Below are 20501 nucleotides of genomic sequence, written 5' to 3' on the forward strand. Positions count from 1 at the left end.
CTGCTAAAGAAATTCTTGCTGCTGCTATCTGACCTTCAGCATTCATCCATTCTGCGGCCGGCTGCGTGGGCTGTGGAACGGTGGATGCTGTTTGCTGGGGGAGGAGAGTGGTTGGAGAAGAAGCTATTGAGCCCTTCAGGGCTTGCAGGGGAGCTCGAGAGACCCCAGTGGCCCTCAGAGGCCGGGGGTGGGGCACGTGCGCTCAGGTGCGCGCCGCCTTCCAGTCCGCCCAGGTGAGACAGGTGTGGCAGGTGTGGCCCTGGGGCGGCCTCAAAGCGCCGCCCGCGCCTCCCCCGCCTCCCCCGCCCTCCCAACCACCCCGACCTGGGTTCGGGCTCCGGCTCCTGCTACAGGCGGCCTCTTCGCCCCCGTTACCGCTAGTGGCTGCTGTAGCTCTTCGGAGCCGAAGGAGGCTGCGGACAGAGTGTCCACCGCTCAAGATGGCGGCTCCCATGGCTCAGTGAGTTTGTGAGAGGGTGGGGGGAAGAGGTGCACCTGGGGAGGGGAGACAGGGGGGGGTCCCCAGTGGTCCCGGTCGCCCGCCCCAGCCCAATGGCTCGGCACCTTCCCAAGTCAGACAGGGGGATGGGGCGCCCAGGGAAACAGGAGGAACCACAACGTGTGTATGTGTATGTGCGCGTGTATGTATGTGTCTGTGTGTGTTTGAGTATGGTGGGGTACAGTCTGTTTCCCTGAGTGGCTAATTTGGGGACTGCGTCTTGCCAGCCTCCACCCAGAGGAAGTTTTCAAATCTATCTCAATCCCCATCTCTGCACCCCCGGGAATGACAGAGGAGTTTAGGGCACCATCTAGATTTGATTTGGGCTTTTACACCCACATTTTACATGTCAGGTTTATAGAATGTGTGGTTTTATGTTGTGGGAGGCAGGGTTCCCTCTCCTAGCCCTCTGGGGGCTTTCAGAGCCAGAAGTAGGGGCTATTGGGATGCATGCACAGGGGGCTCAGGAGCTCAAACAGAGGAATGCTCTTTTAGTAGGAATGAAAAATTTGTTGCCGATTTTAAGGGGTTAACTGCCTTTACTGGGAGTCAAGGGATGCTTTCTGGTTCCACACCCCCAATCAGCCCTGCTTCTCCTGGGGTTCATCCCTGGGTTCCCCGTAGGACCCACTAAAAGTCTCAAGCCAGCTCTTGCCCTTTTTCCTTGAATTCACTTGTTACCCTTGGGATCTGTGTATCTGTCAACCCCCAGTGAACTGGATGTAGGGCCTACAAGACTGTTTCTGTTGGGCAAAGGACCCACTCAGCCCTCCCTAAGCAAAGGTGGAAGCATAAAGATGGAAGGCAGTTGGCAAGCTTTCCTCTTTCATTCTTTCTTTCTTTCATAAAGGTTTCAGGTTTCCAAAGTATATATTATCTCATTTACTACTCAAAACAGCCTTTTGAAGTGGGTGCTATTATTATCCCCATTTTACAGATGAGGAAACCCACCACTCACTATATGAAATTGATGGTTGACTGACTTGCTGAGGGTTACCCAGCTAACTAAAAAGGTGTCTGGGGCAGGATATAAACTCAGGTCTTCTTGAATCCAAAGCTTCCTGCCCTGGATATTCTTTGCTACTTGTGAAATCCTGGATGAATCACTTGCCCTCTCTAGGATTCCGTTTCCTCATCTGTAAGATGAGAGGATTGAACTCAATGATTTCTAAGATCCCTTCCAGTTCCAGAGCCTGTGACCTTAAATAAAATACTTGATCTATAGCATGATGTAGTGGAAAGAGAACTGCTCTTGGGGTCAGAGAACCTGGCTTCACATCTTGCCTCCAAGACTCTTCTACATGCGATCACAGGCAAGTGATGCTGTAGCCCTGGATGCCCGTGATCCTCATCTCTAAAATGAGGGAGGAGAGTTGGAGTAGGTGGCTTCTGAGGTCCCTTTCCACTCTGGGTCTGTGGTAGACTTTCTGGGCCTCTGCTCATCTTGTAGAAATAGGAATATTTCACTGGGTGTCTTAGGAGCTTGTTAAGGGAGGATGGGACTATTTGTGGATGTGTGTGTGTGTGTGTATGTATGTATACACGTATGTATTGCACATAGAGGGGGCAGGTCTAGTTTTCCACCTCCTGATTGGACAGCGATCCCTGGATCTTTTCATGACTATTTGTTCATTCTCCCCTTTTAGTCCCTTTCTGGTCCTTTCCTGACTCATAGCTAGAAGTTTTGTGTATAGGGCAGCGGGACATGAAGGAGACAGTAATGAACCAAAATGGTTGAGTCTTCCCTACCCCATAATCATCAATCCCCAAATGCCTAACAAGTCCTCTTACTCTTGGTAACATACCCCTAATTTGTCTCCCCTTGTCTCTTTCATCCCCAGTCCTTGGCGTCAGAATGGGAATAAACTTTCTCGGCTAAGTTAGATGGACAGTCCCCATTAACCTGCTGGTCTGTCCCCCTCCTCATTCTCCCCTGGCTCCCCTCAGCCCTGGGAGGAGTGTTTGTCTCAGGAGAAGTCTGGGGAGGGGGGAGACCAAGGGGAAAGGGTTTGTAAGGGTGCCCATCCATCAGGCGGGGATGGTCCCCCCAGGGAAGAAGCCAGCTGGAGAGACTTCCAACTCCAACAAGAAATGCAAGCGCTACTTCAACGAGCATTGGAAGGAAGAGTTCACTTGGCTGGAGTTTGACTATGAGCGAAAGCTGATGTTTTGCTTGGAGTGTAGACAAGCCCTTGTCCGGAACAAGCATGGAAAGGCTGAGAATGCCTTCACGGTGGGCACCGACAATTTCCAGCGTCATGCTTTGTTACGCCATGTGACTTCTGGGGCTCACTGCCAGGCCCTAGCTGTCAACCGGGAACAGCTGGCATTTGAAGCCCAGGCAGGGGGAAGAGGGAGCTATGGGTACCACCGAAACCTGCCCCTAAACTCAGTAGGTATGGCCGCCTCTGCCTCTATGGCACCTATCAAGATGGAAGTGAACCCTGCCAAGGTGGCAGTGTTGACCACTGTTTACTGCATGGCTAAGGAGGATGTGCCAGATGACCGCTGCCCTGCACTGCTGGAACTACAGCGATTCAACCTCTGCCAGGCACTCCTGGGCACTGAGCATGGTGATTACTACACTCTGGGCAGCATGAAGGACATGCAGGTGGGTGGTTGATATTCTAGGGCTGGGGGGCAAAAGGAAGGAAAATGCTTTCCATATACTCCTTGGGTGTCAAGTCACTGGGCAGAGTATTTTGGGCTTTAGGCCACAGCTCTTCTCTGCAGGAAAGGGCAGACAGGGTAGGTTCCTTCCTCCCTGTTTGGCATATATTCTATTGTCCCCTGGGGGAATCCCTGTTTGGGAGGTAGACGAAGGACATAGCTCAGAGAAGATACCTCTTTAGCCTGAATCATAAGATCATGAATTTAGAACTGGAAGGGACCTTTAAAGTCATCCATCCTCATTTAACAGAGAAGGAAACTGAGATTAGCAAGAGTTAAATGACTTGCCCAAGGTCACACGGGTAGGAGATGGCAGAACCAGGGTTGGAAGCTTGATCCTACTCTAAATCCAAAGCTCTGTTCATTGTAGTGCTGGAAAACTACCCTTCTATCTTTGTCTTCCCCTCCCCCTCTAATACTTTATGAACCACTGTCCCCTCGTCTACTGGAGGCTATGAGCCTTTGCTTAACACGTGGCTTGATTTCTCTCAAAATGTCCCTAGGGGCCATAGAGAATGAGGTTTTCTGGCATTAAAATGTGTTTTTATAAGAACAACTATAAAAGCGTGGCCTTCATCACATCCTTGTCTCCCTCAGCTCAGTGTGTTGCTCCCTAAGGGGCAGCCTACTTTATCTTCCTTAGTCCTAGCTTCGGGAGAAGGATGGAGAGAAATGGGACCTCTGGCGCCTCTGCCATTGACTTGAAAATCATCAGGAAGGAAAGTATCTAAGAACTGACTTGTGTCCTGAGGCATTATTGTGGGAGGAGGACATACAACCCCTGACCCTGAAGAGTGCCCAATCTAATGGGGAAGAGGTGATGATGCTCACCCCTAAGGAGCTTTCATTTGGATGAAAGGGATAGGGAGGACATGCGCAATTATTAAGAGCTTACTGTGTACCAGGCACTATGCTAAGTGCCTTACAAATATTATCTCATTTGATAATTGATTGTTGAAAGAGTAACTGATTAGAAGAAAAAATAAAAAGAGCCCTAGGGGGGTATATCTTGACACTTATGGTAGTATCAGACTTCATCTGCTTTTTACTAAACCCTTCCCGAGGTCATCTTCACCCTCTCCCTGTTTCTGCACAGGGCAGTTCTTCCTTTAATGCCAAGTAGACTGGGCCTTTCTCTAGCCAGGAAATCGGCCTTGATCTCCCATGCTTATTCTTCCCAGTGCTTCATGGGTATCAGGGGAGTCCTCCCTCCTACTTCTTCCTCCTGTTTCTGGGTAACTGAGCTGAGGCTTTTCCTGGGATATGCTTAAAGCCTTCCCTTTCTTTTTCTCTTTCTCTCTGACTCTTCCCAGGCAGCCATTGCCAGGGTTCTGCATTCTGAAGACTACCAGCGGCTGAAGGCATCCCCATTTGTGGGACTAGTGCTGGACGAGGTTGGGGATGGTCCAGAGCCTCATAGCTTGGCCCTATTTGCCACCTTGGTGTCCCCCTGTGATGGCCAACCCACCAGCACCTTCCTGGGAAGTGTGGAGCTAGGTGTAGGTGAGGCCAATCCTGGCCAGCTTCTGGACATTCTGAAGTCCTTTGGTGTTCCTGCACCCAAGCTGGCCTGGCTTGGCTCAGGACTCCCAAGTGAGCGTCTAGGTGACCTAGGCCTTAAACTTCGGGTCACCTGCCCACTGCTGGCCGAGCTCCATTGCCTTCCAAGCCGGGGTCACCCAGAAGCCCCCACCTACGTCAGCGAATATGAGAACGTCCTGGATGCTCTGTTTCGACTCTATGGCAGCTCTGGGGCCCGTGGCATCCCAGAGCTCCAGGCAGCACTGGACCTTGCAGCCATCAATTTGACAGGGCCACAGCGAGTGCCCTGGGCATCAATCTTGCCAGCTGTTGAAGCTGTGGCTGCCTCCTGGTCCCACCTGGTGCCCATGCTAGAAACTACTTCCCCTGCTTCCCCACTTACACAGTCACTGGCCCTTGCCCTCCGGAAGTTCACTTTTATTGCCTTCACCTACCTCCTACTGGACACTTTGCCCACTCTGCAGAAGCTCAGTCTCCTCCTTCAGCCTGAGGAGCCAGATTTGGCCCTGCTTCCACCCCTGGTCATTACCACTGCTGCCTCCCTGCAGGCTCAGAGAGACTCAGATGGGTCCCACTTCCAAAGCTTCCTGCAGGCACTGGACAACCCCACCCCAGCTGGCAACGGGAATGGTAGCCGCTATTGCTATCAAGGGGTGGAGCTGACAGACTGCTCCCCAGAAACCATGCAGAGCTTTGAGGATCTCCGGGGGGCTTTCCTGGACTCCCTGAGGAGGTGGCTGTGGGACTCCTTCCCAGGTCCCTCTCTGGACATCGTGGCTGCATTTGCTTCCATCTTCGACTCTCGACGCTATCCACAGTCCTTAGAAGAGCTAGGAGCCCATGGGGAAGGAGCTCTTCGGTTATTGCTCCAGGCATACGCCCCTGTAGTGGTTGGTGAGAGAGCACTGAGTGACTTCCCTCTCTTTAAACGCATTGTCTTCAGTTTGGGCCCGCTGGGCCCACGAGACCTCTGCTGCAAGCTAGTCTGTGCCCACTCGGAGCTGCATGAGCTCTTTCCTGACTTTGCCATCCTGGCTTCATTAGTCCTGGTCCTGCCTGCTGGTGCCAGCCTTCTTGACAAGGTTGCTCGGAGCCGGGAGCTTCGGTGGTGGGACCAGGGAAAGGGAGAGGGAGGCGACATCCAGGGGAACCATGTTGTGAAGATCGCAGTAGATGGCCCCCCACTCCACGAATTTGACTTTGCCTTGGCCATTGAGTTGTTTGAGAGTGGAGGTGGTGGGGTGGAATTTTTTGGCACACAGATCAAATGAGAAGATCTCCTTTTCATATCTTAACACAGGTCTCCCTTGTGTGACTTTTGGATTCCTAGATGGGATTGTAACACCTTTTTTTCTGCTGGGGTGAGGGACTATCCCCTGGCTTGGATAACCTCATCCTATATTCCTTCCTGTTGTTATTTTAGCATCCTGTGTGCCCTGATACTAACTCAGCCTTGCCCAGAATGTGGAATGGCGAGGGCTGGGAAGAGGCTCAGCAGTTTTGGTTCAGGAATAGCCTGGATAAGGAGCCAGGAGGTGAAAAGATAAGGAGTTGAGAGGTGGAAAGTTACAGAGGCTGGGGAGGGGACTTAGGCACATTCACTGTGCTCTTGTCCTTTCCAAAGCTTTATGCTAAACATTTTTGTCTCCCAACTCCCTGGTATGTGGTAAAAATTTCCATTGTTGTCGTGAACATTAATAATTGGAAGCGTGAAGAGAATGTAATCTTCCCATTGGGGAATGAGAGGGAAGATAATCCTGTCTATTTAGCTCAGAGCCCTCTGGGATCTAGTGAGCTCAGGGCATCATGGCAAAAGGAAAGAACATGGGATTGGGAACCGGGAGACCTGAATTATAGTTCTGTCTCTGTCCTTAACTCGACCTTGTGTAAGGCACAGCCTCTCACCGAGTCTTACTTTCTTCTTTTCTCTAAAATGAGAGAGTCAGACTAGGTGGTTTCTAAGATTGCTCCAGCTCTGATAGTCTATTCATCCTTTCTATTGCACAAAGCCTTCAGCATTAGCCAGAGAAGTGGGTCTGTTCAGAAGTACAGGAAAGCCAAAAGACTTAGTAAGGTCCCTATCTTCACCACCCCCTCTCCCCTGTGACCCAGGATGTCCAAGGGCATCTGTGTACAGAAAGGTGTACATAGACATATAAATATATGCACAGATATATTAAATAAATATCTTATCTTTTATAGAATTAGAGACAATGCTCGCAAAGAGGATTTTGGTTTCTGTTTTGGTTTTTGCTGTGACAGGATCCAAGAAAGTTCCAGGAAGAACAAATTCCTGTCTATTTTCTTCTTCCCCTTACAGTAAAGTTTGGTTGCCATCCAAGCTCCCTTCTTATTTTCACCCTAGCTCCTTGAGACCAAAGAGAGTGCAAAAATCACAATTCCTGCTCTTAATCCAACCTCACCCAAGCAGATATGATCTATTTTTTTTCATTTCCTTTTCTTCCACCCCTTCCCCATTCCAATTCTCCTCCACACACATACCCATTCCTATAGGGCAGATGAAAGGGGAGGATATCTTCTCCATAGCTTGCTTGAATACACATTCACCATGGCTGGCACTGCTGCTTCCTCTATCCCCCATCTAAAAAAAAGACCAACAGAGCAGAGTACCCCAAGCCCCATCTGAGGGAGTCAGGACTGGTAGTAGTGGGGTGGGGAAACCAGCCAGGTTGTAAACTGTTATGTCAGTGAGTGTCATGGGTTCTCCCCTGCTGCTTACTGTGGGGCCAGAGATGGGGTGGGCGGGGGTGGTAAACAACAGTCTTCTCCAACCTTTCATTGAGTCCAGTGCTTTGGAACACAATAAAATAGAACCATCCCAACTCCTGACTCCCAACGTTCTGCAGTCTCTGATGGTGTGTGTGTGTATTGAAGGGACCCAGGCGGGCTGTCTCCTCTTTCTTCCACAGGGCTGTTTCCTAGCTGCTGCCTCTAGAGCCCCATCAGAAGCTCCTTCTCATCACTCCAAGATTCTTTTTCAGAGATGATCTTCTGGGTGGGGTAGTCCCTCAACGAGTCCAGGGAGACCGCCTCTGTGGTTAAGGGGAGATCTCCAGAGCTGACCAGGCTCCTCCAGTGTTCTCCCCACTCCTCTCCTGGCCCCAGCACTAGGGTCTTCCATTTCTGCCAGACTAGCAGTTCTTCCTATGCCCATCCTTCCTTCCCCCAAACTTCTTCCTGTGTTTTGCCTCTCCTCCCTGCCCAAGATGTGTGAATGAAAGGCCCTGATGCTCAACCATTTGGCCCCAAAGACTTCCTTTATGGACCTGGGAATGAGGCAGGCCTGGGCCAATGCCATATTTGCCCACTTACAAGAAAATGCAGATACCACAGCATGACCCATACCTTTAAGTAGTTGGTGTGGGGAGGGAAGGCCTGGAGTTTCCCCTAGGTCATCTTGTAAAGGAGGGGAGATTTACAACCCAACTGGTGAACCTTCTTTTGTCCATCATTAGAGTGTTATAGTAGGGTTTAAAGAATCTGCTTGGGAGGAGAATGGAGAGTGAAGGAATGAAGGGGTCAGAAATATGGTTAAAGAGAAGGAGGGAAGCCTGGCACCTGGCTTCTCAGTCATCCTACATCTGATTGCTAAGAGCTCAAAGGAGTTGGGATTACTCAAGCTAGAAATGGGGAGCTGAGAGCTATTTGGTAAGGCCTCAGGTAGGGACCTGGAAAGGGTCTGAAAGGCTCTTGTGAAGAAGGTGGTAAATAGTAGCTTTATCTCATGAAGGTGAGGAAGACAAAAATTCTTTGTCAGAGATGAAAGGAAGGATGCAAATACTGTAAACTCAGAGACTTTCTTTAGTCTCTGTGTCATCAGGGACTGTCATATAGTAGATGTCTAATTTTTATGGAATTGTGTTGGTTAAACTAGGAAGAAGAGAGATTGGGTCTGGACTACTGATCTGAAGAATACTGGAATAGGAAAGTGAAGAAAGCATAGGAAGGGAGTAACTATCCTTGGGAACATACTTTTTAAGTATGAACCCCTGGGATAGGGAGAAAAGTACTCTCTGATTAAAGGAGGGGTGTGATAACCTTTTACACACACACACACACACACACACACACATACACACATCCCTTCAAAAAAATGGACTGACAGTGATTAAACTCAATCTTAGTCCTGGTACTTCTACTCCCATCCCTCCTTCCTGAATCTGTTGTGGATACTACCTTCTCACTACTGCGTTAGCTGGGAATGGGGAGAGAGTGGGGGTGAGGAGAGTGGAAGAAGAAATGACCTTGCTTCCCTTTTCCCATTTGGGGAAAGGTGCCATCAAGTGGAAGATAGGCAAATTGACTACATGCCTCTTGTAATGAGCAAGAAGGTGATTTAATTCACTTTTAAAAAATTATTTTTCAATTAACAAGCATTTCTTCTCTCTGCTTCCCACTCTTCCCTCCAAAGAAAAGAGAAAAACAAAAGTTTTGTGACATATTCGTAGTCAAGCAAAATATATCCCCACATTGGCCATGTACAAAAATGTATGTCTCATTCTGTATCTTGAATCCACTACCTCTCTGTCAAGTGATACACAGCAGTGGGCATCATCAGCAGTCCCTTGGAATGGTGGTTGGTCATTGAATTAATCAGAGTGCTTAAGTCTTTTAGAGTTGTTTCTCTTTACAATGATTTAACTCCTTTATAAATAGAAAGGGAAGTGAGCATTTGGGAGGGGGGGTAGGAGAGCTCTGCACTGGGACTCATACTATCTTTTCTTTTTTTCCCCTAATTTCTGATCTCTATCTCACAACACTTTGGTGAGTGAATTTGCCTGGGTGGCTCTAGCCTCAGTTTTTCTAACTGAGACAAAGGGTGTATTAAGGATCTGTGTCATGAAAATGGCATTTCTTCATCCCTCTTTCCTCCTCAAATAACATCTTGCCTCTGGCTGTGAGTATTCTCATTCTTAGAAGGGGACAGACAATACAGTCCCAGCCCCCTGGCTTCCATTTGAACTGTGGAAGTTGGCAGAGGTCCAGAGCTTGCCCCTGTTAGCCTTCCATTCTGTATTTTACCCCTTCTTCCTCCCTCACCAGGCCCAGCCTCCAGCTCCCCCAACCCTCTGCTGGCCTCGCTGCCCCTGCCTGCTCGGCCTCTGCAGCCCCCACTGGACATCAAGCATTTCCTGACCTTCCACTTCAATGGTGCAGCCCCACTCAGCCTTTTCCCCAACTTCAGCACGGTATGTGTGTGGAGAGGGAGGTGGTTTGATGGGGAGAGGGATAGCAGGGTCAAGGGCAAGGGGAGTAGGGATGGTCAGCTAAAGGGACCTGGATACTTTAGTTTCCCTTTCTGTTCCAGGTCTGGGGAAATCAGTTGTCTTCTTCTTCCACTGTTTCCTGTACCCACATATATACATGTCTTCATTCCTACTAACTTCACTGTACAGATCAATCTAGGTCAAATGAGATTTCCATATCTCTGCAAAGGGACAAGCTAGACAGGGTAATGAAGATGCCAGGGTCCCTTTTCACTTAGGGGACAAATTAAAGTGGTGAATAGCTTGGATCCTATTCTAACCAACAACAGGGCCTGGAGGGTGGAGAATGAGAGAGAAAATCTGTCTATTTGTGTGTCTCTGTGTATATGAAAATGGGAGGTAATCGTAGATTTAGAGCTAAAAAAAAAAAGGCTTTAGAGAGGCATCTAATCCAGTGCCTTCATTTTACAGATGAGGAAACTGAATCAGAGTGACTTGCCTGGGTATCTGAGGGAGGTTTTGAACTTTTGAATTCCAAAGCCAGCACCCTCACCATACCAAGCTGCCCTGCTGCCTCTTCCTTGTATCTCTGGCTGCTTTCATCTTCACACTTTGTGCCCTCTCTGGAGATATTACTGTAAGAGGAGTTGGAGTTTTTTGTTCCATTCATAATGAATGGCAAAGCTGAGAAGATAGTTCCTCATCCCACCATGGGCAGGACACAGAGGCTAAATTGGAGTTGAGGCAGCTCAGACAAAGAGCAAACAGAAGACTTCATAGTTCCCCTGCTGTCTTTCTTCACCTCCTTTCTGCTTCTTTACACATATATTCTATTTTCCAATACTTATTGGTTCTTTTGTTGTGTGTATACATGTGTGTGTCTGTGAAACAGACAGAGGAAGAAGTGGAAAAGGTAGCACGGGAGATCAATGCCGTAACCAGGACAGTTTATTTCCCTAAATCACAGAGTTCTGAAAGGTCACCCTGTCATTCTCCTATTTCCAGGCAGGTTGACTTCCTCAGCCCCATCAGACTAACCTAGATGCAAGTCCTTGCAGTGAACAGCTTCCCAGGAAGGTGGATGCCTCTGTTGCCTTTGTTTCTCTCTGTTCTTGTGCAGCTCACCCACTGTGCTTCATTGCCTTCCTACTTAACCCTCTCCCAGCTAGGGAGAGGGCAGGGCTCATAATTGCTATTCTCTCTCACCCCACCTCACCTCACAGATGGACCCAGTCCAGAAAGCAGTAATCAGTCACACTTTTGGAGTCCCCTCCCCTATAAAGAAGAAGCTGTTTATCTCCTGTAACATCTGCCACTTGAGGTTCAACTCTTCGGTGAGCTAAGTGGAGGGAGAGGGAGAAGGTCTAATGAATGGGGAGCTGTTAGTGGGAATGGCAGGTGTGTAGGGAAGAAAACTGGGAACCAGACTTGATGCTAAATTGGGAGAAAGGGGAAAGGTGAGGATATGACCCAGGTACTTGGAAAGAGTGCTGAACTTGGGGTCAGAAAAGGTGGGTTTGAATCTTGCCTCTGCCACTCACCATATGCAAGTCACTTCATTTCTCTGGGTCTCAATTTTCTTAACTGTAAAATGAAGGGGTTAGACTTAAAGGCCTTTAACATCTAGCTCTAAATCTATCATCTTGTGATCTTTGTTATCTGGGATAATCTCCTGCATTCCTAAATTATTGCTACATTTCTCCACTCTCCCTATGCTGTTTTCTCCCTTCACCCCATCCTACCTTGCCCACACCCCTCCCTACTCCTCTATTTTTCACTTCTGTCGTCCTCTATTCTCTTACTCACCTGTCCCTTCATACCCCTCAATTCCTACGGAAAAGGCCTAATTTCCATCTATTTTCCTATCCATGTTGTCAATCAAGGGAAGCGCTCTAGTAAGGGGTTCTGGGACTTAGACTAAAAGAAGCATGACAGGAGGCTGAAAGTAACAGGAACAAAGGAGAGATTCAAACAAAGTGTTTTAAGAAAATTTGAGGAGGGAGAAAGAATTGGTGGGGGGGTGGGAGTGGGGGCAGGACAGGGAAAACTTTATGGAGGAAGTAGAAGCTGAACAGTCTTCAAGAAAGATTTTCAACAGGCTCCATTTCAGGCCTAGAGGTTGATTTGTTTCAATGCACAGAGACAGGATATTAGGTTGCGGAATGAAGACTATACAGCAGATCAAATGCGGGACTTGGAGTTAATAAGACCTGGGCTCAAATTCTACTTCTGACCCTTACTAGCTGAGTGACCCTGGGTAAGTCGTTTAACTTCAGATATTGCATCTGTAAAATGGGGATAATAGCAACTAGTTTCTTGGTTATTGTGAGGCTCAAATGGGATCTTACATAAAGAGCTTTGCAAATCTTAAAGCACTCTATAAGGGTGACCTATTTTAACTATTACCATATAAAATAATAACAATAGCTACCATTTATGGAGCACTTTAAGGTTTACAAAGTACTTTACATATCTTGTCTGATCCTCACAATTCTGTGAGGTAGGTGCTATTATCATCTGTATTTCACAGTTGGGGAAATTGAGGCAGACAAAAGTTAAGTGACTTGCCTAGGGTCAACTATTGAGTGTTTGAGACAACATTTGAACTCAGGTCTTCATGACTCCAAGTCCAGAAGTCTTATTTACTGAATCACTCAAATGACTCATTAATAATAAGGCTAGAAATGTATAGTGCAGCCAGATCATGGAGGGCTTTACTGAACCTTTTATGCCCAACACCATCTTATACATGATTAGTGCTCAGTAAATGGGTGATGAATAAATGTGTAAATGAATGAACAGTGCCCTCGTGCCCTACTGCTCTCCTCTAGAACCAGGCTGAAGCTCATTACAAAGGTCACAAACATGCCAGAAAGGTCAAGGCTGTGGAGGCTGCCAAGAGTAAGCAGAGGACCTATACTCCAGCCCGGGATAGAGCCACTGGTCCGCCTACCACCCCACCTGATAGCAGAGCTCCTGGAGAACCCCAGAACAAGGGTATAGTAGTGTGTGCTTATTCCTAACCAACCCTCTTTCCTCCCCATCTGACCTGGTCAAATAATAGGGGCTGGGCATTTCTACTCATTTTGCCATTTAATGACTATAGAAAGGGTGATACAAGAATATGCAAATGAAGACCACTTCAGACACTCTATGAGGGAGGAGCAGGGTCTGTGCCTCAGGCCATTGACCTGTGGTCTCTGTCTTATCAGCTCCCTTGGCACCCTCTCCTGGATCCCCTTTAGTTCTGCTGAAGACTTTGGACTCCACTCCCAGGGAGTCAGCTGGCCTGGACCTCTCCGATGCCTCTTCTTCTTCGTCTTCTTCCCCTTCCTGTTCCCCCTCATCCCCAGGGCCAGGGGCTGAAATGCCTGGTACTAGAATGGAGGTAGGGGCAGGAAGCAGTGTGGGTACAGACAACCGGAATGAGAAGGGCCCTCTCTACTGCCCTACCTGTAAGGTCACTGTCAACTCAGCCTCACAGCTTCAGGCCCATAACACAGGTCAGTTATTGGAAGGGTGGGGTATGGCAAGGGAGGGAGAAGGGGAGTGAAAAAGGTAGGGTGCTAAGGGGAGAAAAGGAGGAAAATCTATGCTCTTTACCCTTTCTGGGGGCCAGGGAGTGGGAAAGGTATAGCAGTATTAATCCTCTGATTGCCCACTGCTCTTCTTTCTGGGGGCCAGGAGTCTTTTTGTGTGCCTAGGTGTCCCTGGGGAAGAATATCTCCTAGACTTACCTCCAATCTCTGGAGGCAAATGATCTGGGAAAAGAGAAGACAAGGGACAGAAGGCTTCTATGACTCTAGAATCCAGGTTCCTAACCTGGAGTCCTCCTTGGAGGGGGGGCAGGGTCTGTAGATAGATTTCAGGGAACCTATGAATTTGGATGGAGGAAAAAAATTACATCTTGATTTTCACTAACCTCTAACTGAAATTTAGCACTTTCTCCAATTATGAATGAAAGCAATGAACCATTATTTTGAGATGGACTCTACAGATTAGAAGGCAGGGGACAAAGAAAGTAAAACTGCATGAAGGTGGTAGGAATCAGGGGGATGTGGCACTGTATATAATGAGGGAGGTTGAGAAAAAGCTTTAATCACAAGGCAGAGAATGGTCATCTAGCTTAGGTGGGTTTGATGAACAGAATATCTTGGAGGTTAAGGGATGGCCTTCAGGTTTGACAGACATAGACCTTTGCCCCAGTATTCCCATCATTGGGCTCTGATGGGATCTCTCTCCCCTCATAGGAGCCAAACACAAGTGGATGGTGGATGGCCATCGAGGAGCTCCTCGAAGGGGCCGGGGCCGAATTATGCCTCGGGGAGGGGCCAGGCACAAGGCTAAGTGTGTGGCAGGGGCCCCAGGTGGCAAACCGGGGCCAAGCCCTTCTTTCCACTGTGCCCTCTGTCAGCTCCACGTCAACTCTGAGACCCAACTCAAGCAGGTGGGAGAAGGAAAGATGTGAGAAGGGTGCAGGGGTGGGGAACCTTTGGCCTGGAGGCCACATGTGGCCCTCTAGGTCCTCAAGTACAGCCCTTTGACTGAATCCTAACTTCACAGAAAATTTGTTCTGTATTACTTGGACTCAGTCAAAAGGCCACACCCAGGACCTAAAAGGCCACACATGGCCTCGAGGCCACAGGTTCCCACCCCTGGAGAGGCTGGGGAGAGTTGGGGTTGGGGTGGCCAGAGAGGAAGGTGGGAGGTGATAGTGGCATGAGCTGGGTAAGAGTGGACAGAGCTGTGAGGGGTGAGTAGGAAGGAAGATGTAGAGAAGGGTTGAGTGATGATGGATGACCACTAAGGGAAGAGCACTAAACTTGGGGAAGGGGAAAAGAATGAGGTGGGCAACAGTGGGAGACTTAGCTCTTCCCTTCCCTCAGTTCCTCCCTTATAAATCACAAGGGTAAGGAAGCTTGTGTTGGGGGACACCTGCCTCAACCCACGACCTGTTTGTGTCCATGTCTTTTAGCACATGAGCAGCCGAAGACACAAAGACAGGCTGGCAGGCAAGCCCCTGAAGGCTAAGGTCAGTCAGCATAGCAAGCTACAGAAACATGGGGCACTGGCTGTGAGTATCCTCAAGGTACCTGTCACTGAATGTCGGAACTCCCAACCTGAAAATCCTGGGGACAGGAAGACTGGGTGGGCAGCTGTGAGCCAGGCAAAGCCAAAAGGGATGAGGTGGTGGCAGGTTTTTTGTGGGGGTGGGTAGGAAGGGATAGTGTCAGGGAGAGACATTAGGAGGTAGCAATGAGAACACTTGACTAGAGAGAAGCTTTTATGGGTGCAGCAGGAAGGAAGCAAACCCCTTTCTTGAGCCTGCCCTGGGAAGGGAAGATGAGTTTGGCCTTTTGTTGTCTTAGGCTGTGCTCAGGAATTTCCGGCAGGTGGGATGGAGCACCAGCTATGAGGGCATGCAAGTGAGGGGTGGGTGTATGTTTGGGCAAGGGTCCCCTGGAAACAATCCCCAGCCACCCATCTTCCCTTTCTCACCCCTTTTAAAAATTCCTGAGGTTTCCCATCCCCACCCCCAGACAGGAAGACAGGTGATGGAGAAGAAAGTTTGGTTCATGTACTTATGGGAGAGGGGGCAGGAGGAAGGAGGAGGAAATAAGATTGGGAAGCATGTTTTCATGTAGCCCAGTCTAGGGAGGAAGGATGGGGGACAGGTGGTAGTGGGTAATTTCGTGCAGTAATAAACTCTCTGTATCTTTTCCTGTAGTCTAAGCTGGCTCTGCAGAAGCAACTTACCAAGACCCTGGCAGCCCGATTCCTGCCCAGCCCCCTCCCTACTGCTGCAGTATGCACCCTTCCAGGGCCCTTGGCTCTCCGACCAGCCCCAGCCGCTGCTACCACCCTCTTCCCAGCCCCGATGCTGGGCCCTGCCCTGTTCCGATCACCAGCAGCAGCTGTCCGCCCAGCTACTGGGCCCATTGTCTTTGCTCCATACTGATCCTCCCTGGGGGAGGCCAAACCTAACTCCCCGGCAGTCCTGTCTCCTGTCTCCATGGCCACGGAGCAGTGTCTCTTTACCACCAGTGGTCTCCGATGGGGAGAAGACAAAGCCCAGTCTCAGAGTCAGCATCATCTTCTCCCTTTCCGAAAGACTGAAGGAGGTGGCCTCTAAGGTCTCTTCCGACTCTAAATCTGACCTTATGCCTCACACTTCCAGCTCACAGGAGGTAACCACCCCCTGCCATTGTGGGGGTGAGGAACCAGGTGTCTCTATCAATCATCCATTCCCTCCAGTTATGGTGGCCCTGTAGTCTACAGCCAAGGTCTCCCCAGTCCCAGATCCCCAACAATCTATGCAAAATCTCCAAAGCCAGCTCCATGGTGTTCTCACTTTTCAAGGGAAATAAGAGGGAAGCAAATTTGGTTATCCACCTACCCCAGCCCCTGCAATGTGGGTGACTGGAGGGTTTCCAACCCCTTAAATCTGAGCATCTTAGCTTTGCCAAGTATGTTTCTCCAGGGCCCAAGGGCAAGCGACAAGTTTATGACCTGTATGGGATGCCTTCCACCAAAAAGACCTCTCCACCCTGGGCATATAATTCTTTGGGGGACCACAGAAAGGGGATGTTGGGGGGGAAGATGGGGTTGGGGCAGTATTCTCCTTAGGGAGAATGTGGACTTGGGGAAGAGAAGTATAATGGGGGGAAGAGAAGGACATTTGTAAGTCTGGGCAGTGCTAAGGTAGGGAAAAGAGAAGACTGCTTCATTTTCAGAAGGATGTGTTAATGTGATGGGATGAATGAGGAGAGGTCAGCTATAGGTGGAAATGGTAGTCCATTCTATGGCTTTGCTATGAAAAAAGTCCAGTCTGCATCAGCCAGGCCACTTCCTATCCTAGACTTTGCCCTTAGCCAAAGCCCTGCTCTTCTGTCTTCCAGGATGCATGCCTGGCCAACATCTGCGCCTTCTCAGCACCTTCTGTTCCCCCTGCGTCTTTTAAACCTTATAGCAATAACAGTCATTCTCCCTTTCTTCCCCCCCCACCCCCTCCTCATTCTATTCCAATGCACTTTAGCCTCCCTCCCTCAGAAAAGCCATTCCTTGTCCTTCACATCCCAGACCACAGCACCCTCCAAATCTACCTAGTCTGTAAAATTGGAGTAGTGGGACCCAGTCTGATCCAAGATTTCTAATAATTGTTTTCAAGATATCCCCTGCCCTACCTCCCGGGACTTGGCCAGTATCCTCCACCTAGCTATTTTTTCTTCAGATGTTTCCAGTGGGAGAGAACAACAAAAGGGGAGGGGGGATTTTTTTTTTTTAAATAATAAGATATTGTGGCTTTATTATGTCAAACTCATCAATAAAAGAGTCTGGAGTTTAGTGGTGTATTTGTGTTAACTTCTGCCCCACCAAGTCCCCTGTTCTGTTTTCCTCTGGGTTGGGGAAGATGCTCTGGGAATGGGCAAGGAGGCTGCAAAAGTACCCTAAGGTGATTCTTTCATCTGATACGTGTCTTCATGTTAGGAAAGGGGTGTCTGATGTCAGCAGGAGCACATAATACATTATAGAATGTCACATATATTCACAAACACATGCTAAGTGGATGATGAGCCATTGACGGGCTTCTACTGGTCTGCTTTGTCCTTCCAGGCCCCATGAGATATGAGGGAGGTGCCATATATATTCTTCATTATAGGAGGTTAGGATGGCTATAGATGAAGGTTGTTATTAACTTAAAAAAAAAACCCAGAGTGGGGAGAAGGGGAGCCTTTAAGAAGCCATAAATCTATCCCCCCAGGATAGGAGGAGGTTCAGAAAACTTTGTCCCTGTCTATAGCAGTCCGGATTACTGGGAGAGCCCTCCCCTCCACCATGAGGGCCCTCAAAGTAGTTGACATAGACTGTGTGCTCCTGCCCCCTGGTGGCTGAAGGACAAATGGAGCACTTTAATAGGTGAAGACAACTAGAGGCCTGGAAAGGCAAAGGAGTCTAAACGGAAGGAGTTTAGAAATCATTTAGTCTTGACTCTTTCATCTTTATAGGGAAGGAAGCTGAGGCCCAGAAAGGAAATGTCCCTTGTCCCAAATCACTTTGCTAGTAAGTGAAGACAGTTGAGACTGGACCCTGCCCCCACCGTGGAGGGTCCTTTATACTATATCATGGCCATACACCCTGGGCAGGAAAAAATAGAATAAGCCGGAGGGGGAAAGGTAACTCAGTGAGAAGTTTCTGTTTCTCCAGCGGCTTGGGCTCTTCTTAGGGGAAGAACACAAGTGAACTGGAGACACCTCCTGAGATAGGGAGGACTTCCTTCCCTTTCCCTCGAATGCCAATCTCTCTGCTTGATTATCTTTTTCCAAGGGCCATGACTTGGGAGTTGTTGGAGGCCTTTTACATGGGACCACAATCAACTGGCTATCTCCTGGCACTGCCAGCTCTCAAACTGGATTTCAGCCTGATAGCAACAGTATAGGGGGTGAGGGGGAGTGAGGTGGTGGGCTGTGGAGTAACATGCACTATTTCGACTCCTCTCCAAGGAAGAGAAGCAATGGAATGAGATGAGACTCAGGATGTTTCCCAGTGACCTACCACTGTGGCCCTCTGCCAGGCTGACTTCAGGAAGCCCATCTTACTCTGCCCCCCCCCCATTTCCCCAATTACCTGAAACCCCAAGGAGTTGGGGGGGAGGGTAGGATTGGGATAGGGTGGGGCTGAGGCAGGGGGTGGGTGGGTGAGAAGGAAAGCCTCAGCCATCCAAGGAGCCACTGCCCTTGTTTTTACGGCTGAGTGGGAAGGCTGACTTGCTTTGGGGCTGAGTCATCTTGCTGGCCAAGTAGACGAAGGGCTCGAGGAGAGAGCGGCGGTCGGCCACAGACACTTCCCACAGTTTCACCTTCTCCACCTTGGCCCAGTGCTGGGCTACATCGGGGTCCACTCGACGCTGCTCCTGGAGGTCACATTTGTTGCCAAGGACCACAATGGTGACCTGGGAAGGGGTTGGGGAGATGGACAGAGTAAAGACTATGCTCATGTAGGAACAGCTGGCCTTAGTAGTACAAAGCACCTGAAGTCAGGAAGACCTGGGTTCAAACCTTGTTTCAGATGCTTTACTAGCTGTATTATAGGTATGTCACTTAACCCCTCTCCACCTCAGTTTAAAATGAGGATAATAATTCTATTTTAGAGCTTGGGATAATACACATAAAACCTTTTGCAAACTTTAAAAGCACTTTACATGACTGACTATACAAATGTTAGTTATCATTGCTACTTAAGGGCTCTTACAATGAGCAGACGTTTCAATGAATTATGATGCCAATTCTCCCTGCATTTGCAGTCTAGATGATCAAAATGTTTATAGCAGCATATTTTTTTTGTGGGGGGGAGGGGGAAGCAAAGGATGGGAAACAAAGTTGATGCCCATCAATCAGGGTATTAATAGCTAAAGAAACTGTGGTACATGAAATTACTGTGCTAAAATGACAAATATGACAGAGAAGCCTAGAAAGACTTACATGAACTAATGCAAAGGGAAGTAGGCAAAGCCAGGAAAGCAATGTACACAATGACTACAACAATGTAAATGGCAAAAACAAGAAAAATGAATGTTACCAAATTATAAAAAACAAGCTTGGCCCCAAAGAACAGACAGGAGAAGATATGGCTCTCTCAACTCCTTTGCAGAGGTGAGGGTCCACAGTATGGAACATTGCATATAAAATCAGATATATTCATGATTTTTTTTTCCTCCCTCCTTTCTTTCTTTTTTGTTATGAAGGATAGCTCTCTGGGAGAGTCGGGAAGGGGGAAATCTAGGTGACATACAAACAAAACATAGCAATAAAAATCTGTTTTTAAAAGTCTGGGTGAACTCAAGAGAGACATAAAAAGGTAAACGGGACAGAAAGAAACAACATTGTTACTAATAAGGGCAAACTTTTACATCCCTACAAGGAAAGATGACACTTGTAACTCTTAGAACTGTATTGCTATTACACCATGTTAAAAGGGTATACATAAAGGGGGTGGGCATAAATTGACTTTGATATAATGATTTAAAAAAATCTAATCAAGTAGGTTAAAAGGATCCAAGTAAGTGGATTAATCTGATCTAACTACGCAAATGTACTGAGAGAAAAGGAAAGAAGGAGGCAGACAAGGGTAAATTACATTACAGGAAAAGGGCAAAAACCTATTACAGCAGAGGGAAAGAAGGGAGGGAGATGAGCATTGTTTGAACCATACTCTCATCAGGTTTGACTCAAGAAGGGAATAACATAAGCAGTTAGTTACAAAAATCTAACTTGCCCTATAGGCAATAGGAGGGAAAAGGGGAAAGAAAAGGGAGGGGGCTAATAGAAGGGAGGCTGGACTGAGGAAGGTGGTGGTCAAAAGCAAAACATTAGTGAGGAGGGAAAAGGAGAAAGAAAAGCATAAAGGAGGGGGGATGGAGAGAAAGACACAGATAGTTATCATAACTGTGAATATGATATATGAATGTAATAGAATACTATTGTGCTATAAGAAATGATGAACAGGCTGACTTCAGAAAAACCTGGAAAGACTTGTATGGTTTGATGCCGAGTGAAGTGAGCATT

The 20501-nt window shown here is 48.3% G+C and overlaps 3 protein-coding genes across 6 annotated transcripts in view; 2 read left to right on the forward strand and 1 right to left on the reverse strand.

The window, feature by feature from the left end:
* Positions 1-421: 421 nt before the first annotated feature.
* On the forward strand, positions 422-7543 carry CUNH17orf113 (chromosome unknown C17orf113 homolog). 2 transcript variants are annotated; one of them, XM_027870282.1, is made up of 3 exons: positions 422-460; positions 2341-3110; positions 4483-7543. In XM_027870282.1, exons 2-3 carry the CDS (start codon positions 2538-2540, stop codon positions 5980-5982), a joined length of 2073 nt encoding a protein of 690 aa, XP_027726083.1. In that variant the 5' UTR covers positions 422-460; positions 2341-2537; the 3' UTR covers positions 5983-7543. The 2 variants fall into 2 exon arrangements, with proteins under 2 accessions (XP_027726083.1, XP_027726084.1); XM_027870283.1 differs by lacking the exon at positions 422-460 and having other exon boundaries at positions 2155-3110.
* A 2150-nt stretch (positions 7544-9693) lies between these two features.
* ZNF385C (zinc finger protein 385C) lies at positions 9694-17174 on the forward strand (the record flags this gene model as incomplete). The annotated part of the gene is made up of 7 exons (XM_027870317.1): positions 9694-9921; positions 11163-11273; positions 12771-12936; positions 13152-13442; positions 14190-14386; positions 14915-15028; positions 15668-17174. Coding segments are annotated over 7 exons (1338 nt in total), but the record flags the coding sequence as incomplete, so codon positions are not given.
* Positions 17175-17274: 100 nt separating this feature from the next.
* Positions 17275-20501, reverse strand: part of NKIRAS2 (NFKB inhibitor interacting Ras like 2) — an 8230-nt gene continuing 5003 nt past the window's right edge. For all 3 annotated transcript variants that reach the window (XM_027870284.1, XM_027870286.1, XM_027870285.1), the window contains exon 4: positions 17275-18889. In XM_027870284.1, coding sequence (XP_027726085.1) covers positions 18650-18889 — 240 coding nt within the window. In that variant the 3' untranslated portion in view covers positions 17275-18649. The remainder of the gene's footprint in view (positions 18890-20501) is intronic.

Source organism: Vombatus ursinus, unplaced genomic scaffold (genome assembly GCF_900497805.2).
Source record: "Vombatus ursinus unplaced genomic scaffold, bare-nosed wombat genome assembly UNPS02014797.1, whole genome shotgun sequence".
NCBI classification, from domain to species: Eukaryota; Metazoa; Chordata; class Mammalia; order Diprotodontia; family Vombatidae; genus Vombatus; species Vombatus ursinus.

Bases quoted from the DNA above. Each gene is read 5' to 3' on its own strand.
- CUNH17orf113 (XM_027870282.1), top strand. From the start codon at position 2,538: ATGGTCCCCCCAGGGAAGAAGCCAGCTGGAGAGACTTCCAACTCCAAC. The intron at 3,111-4,482 runs GTGGGTGGTTGA...GACTCTTCCCAG, and splicing joins GCAGCATGAAGGACATGCAG to GCAGCCATTGCCAGGGTTCT.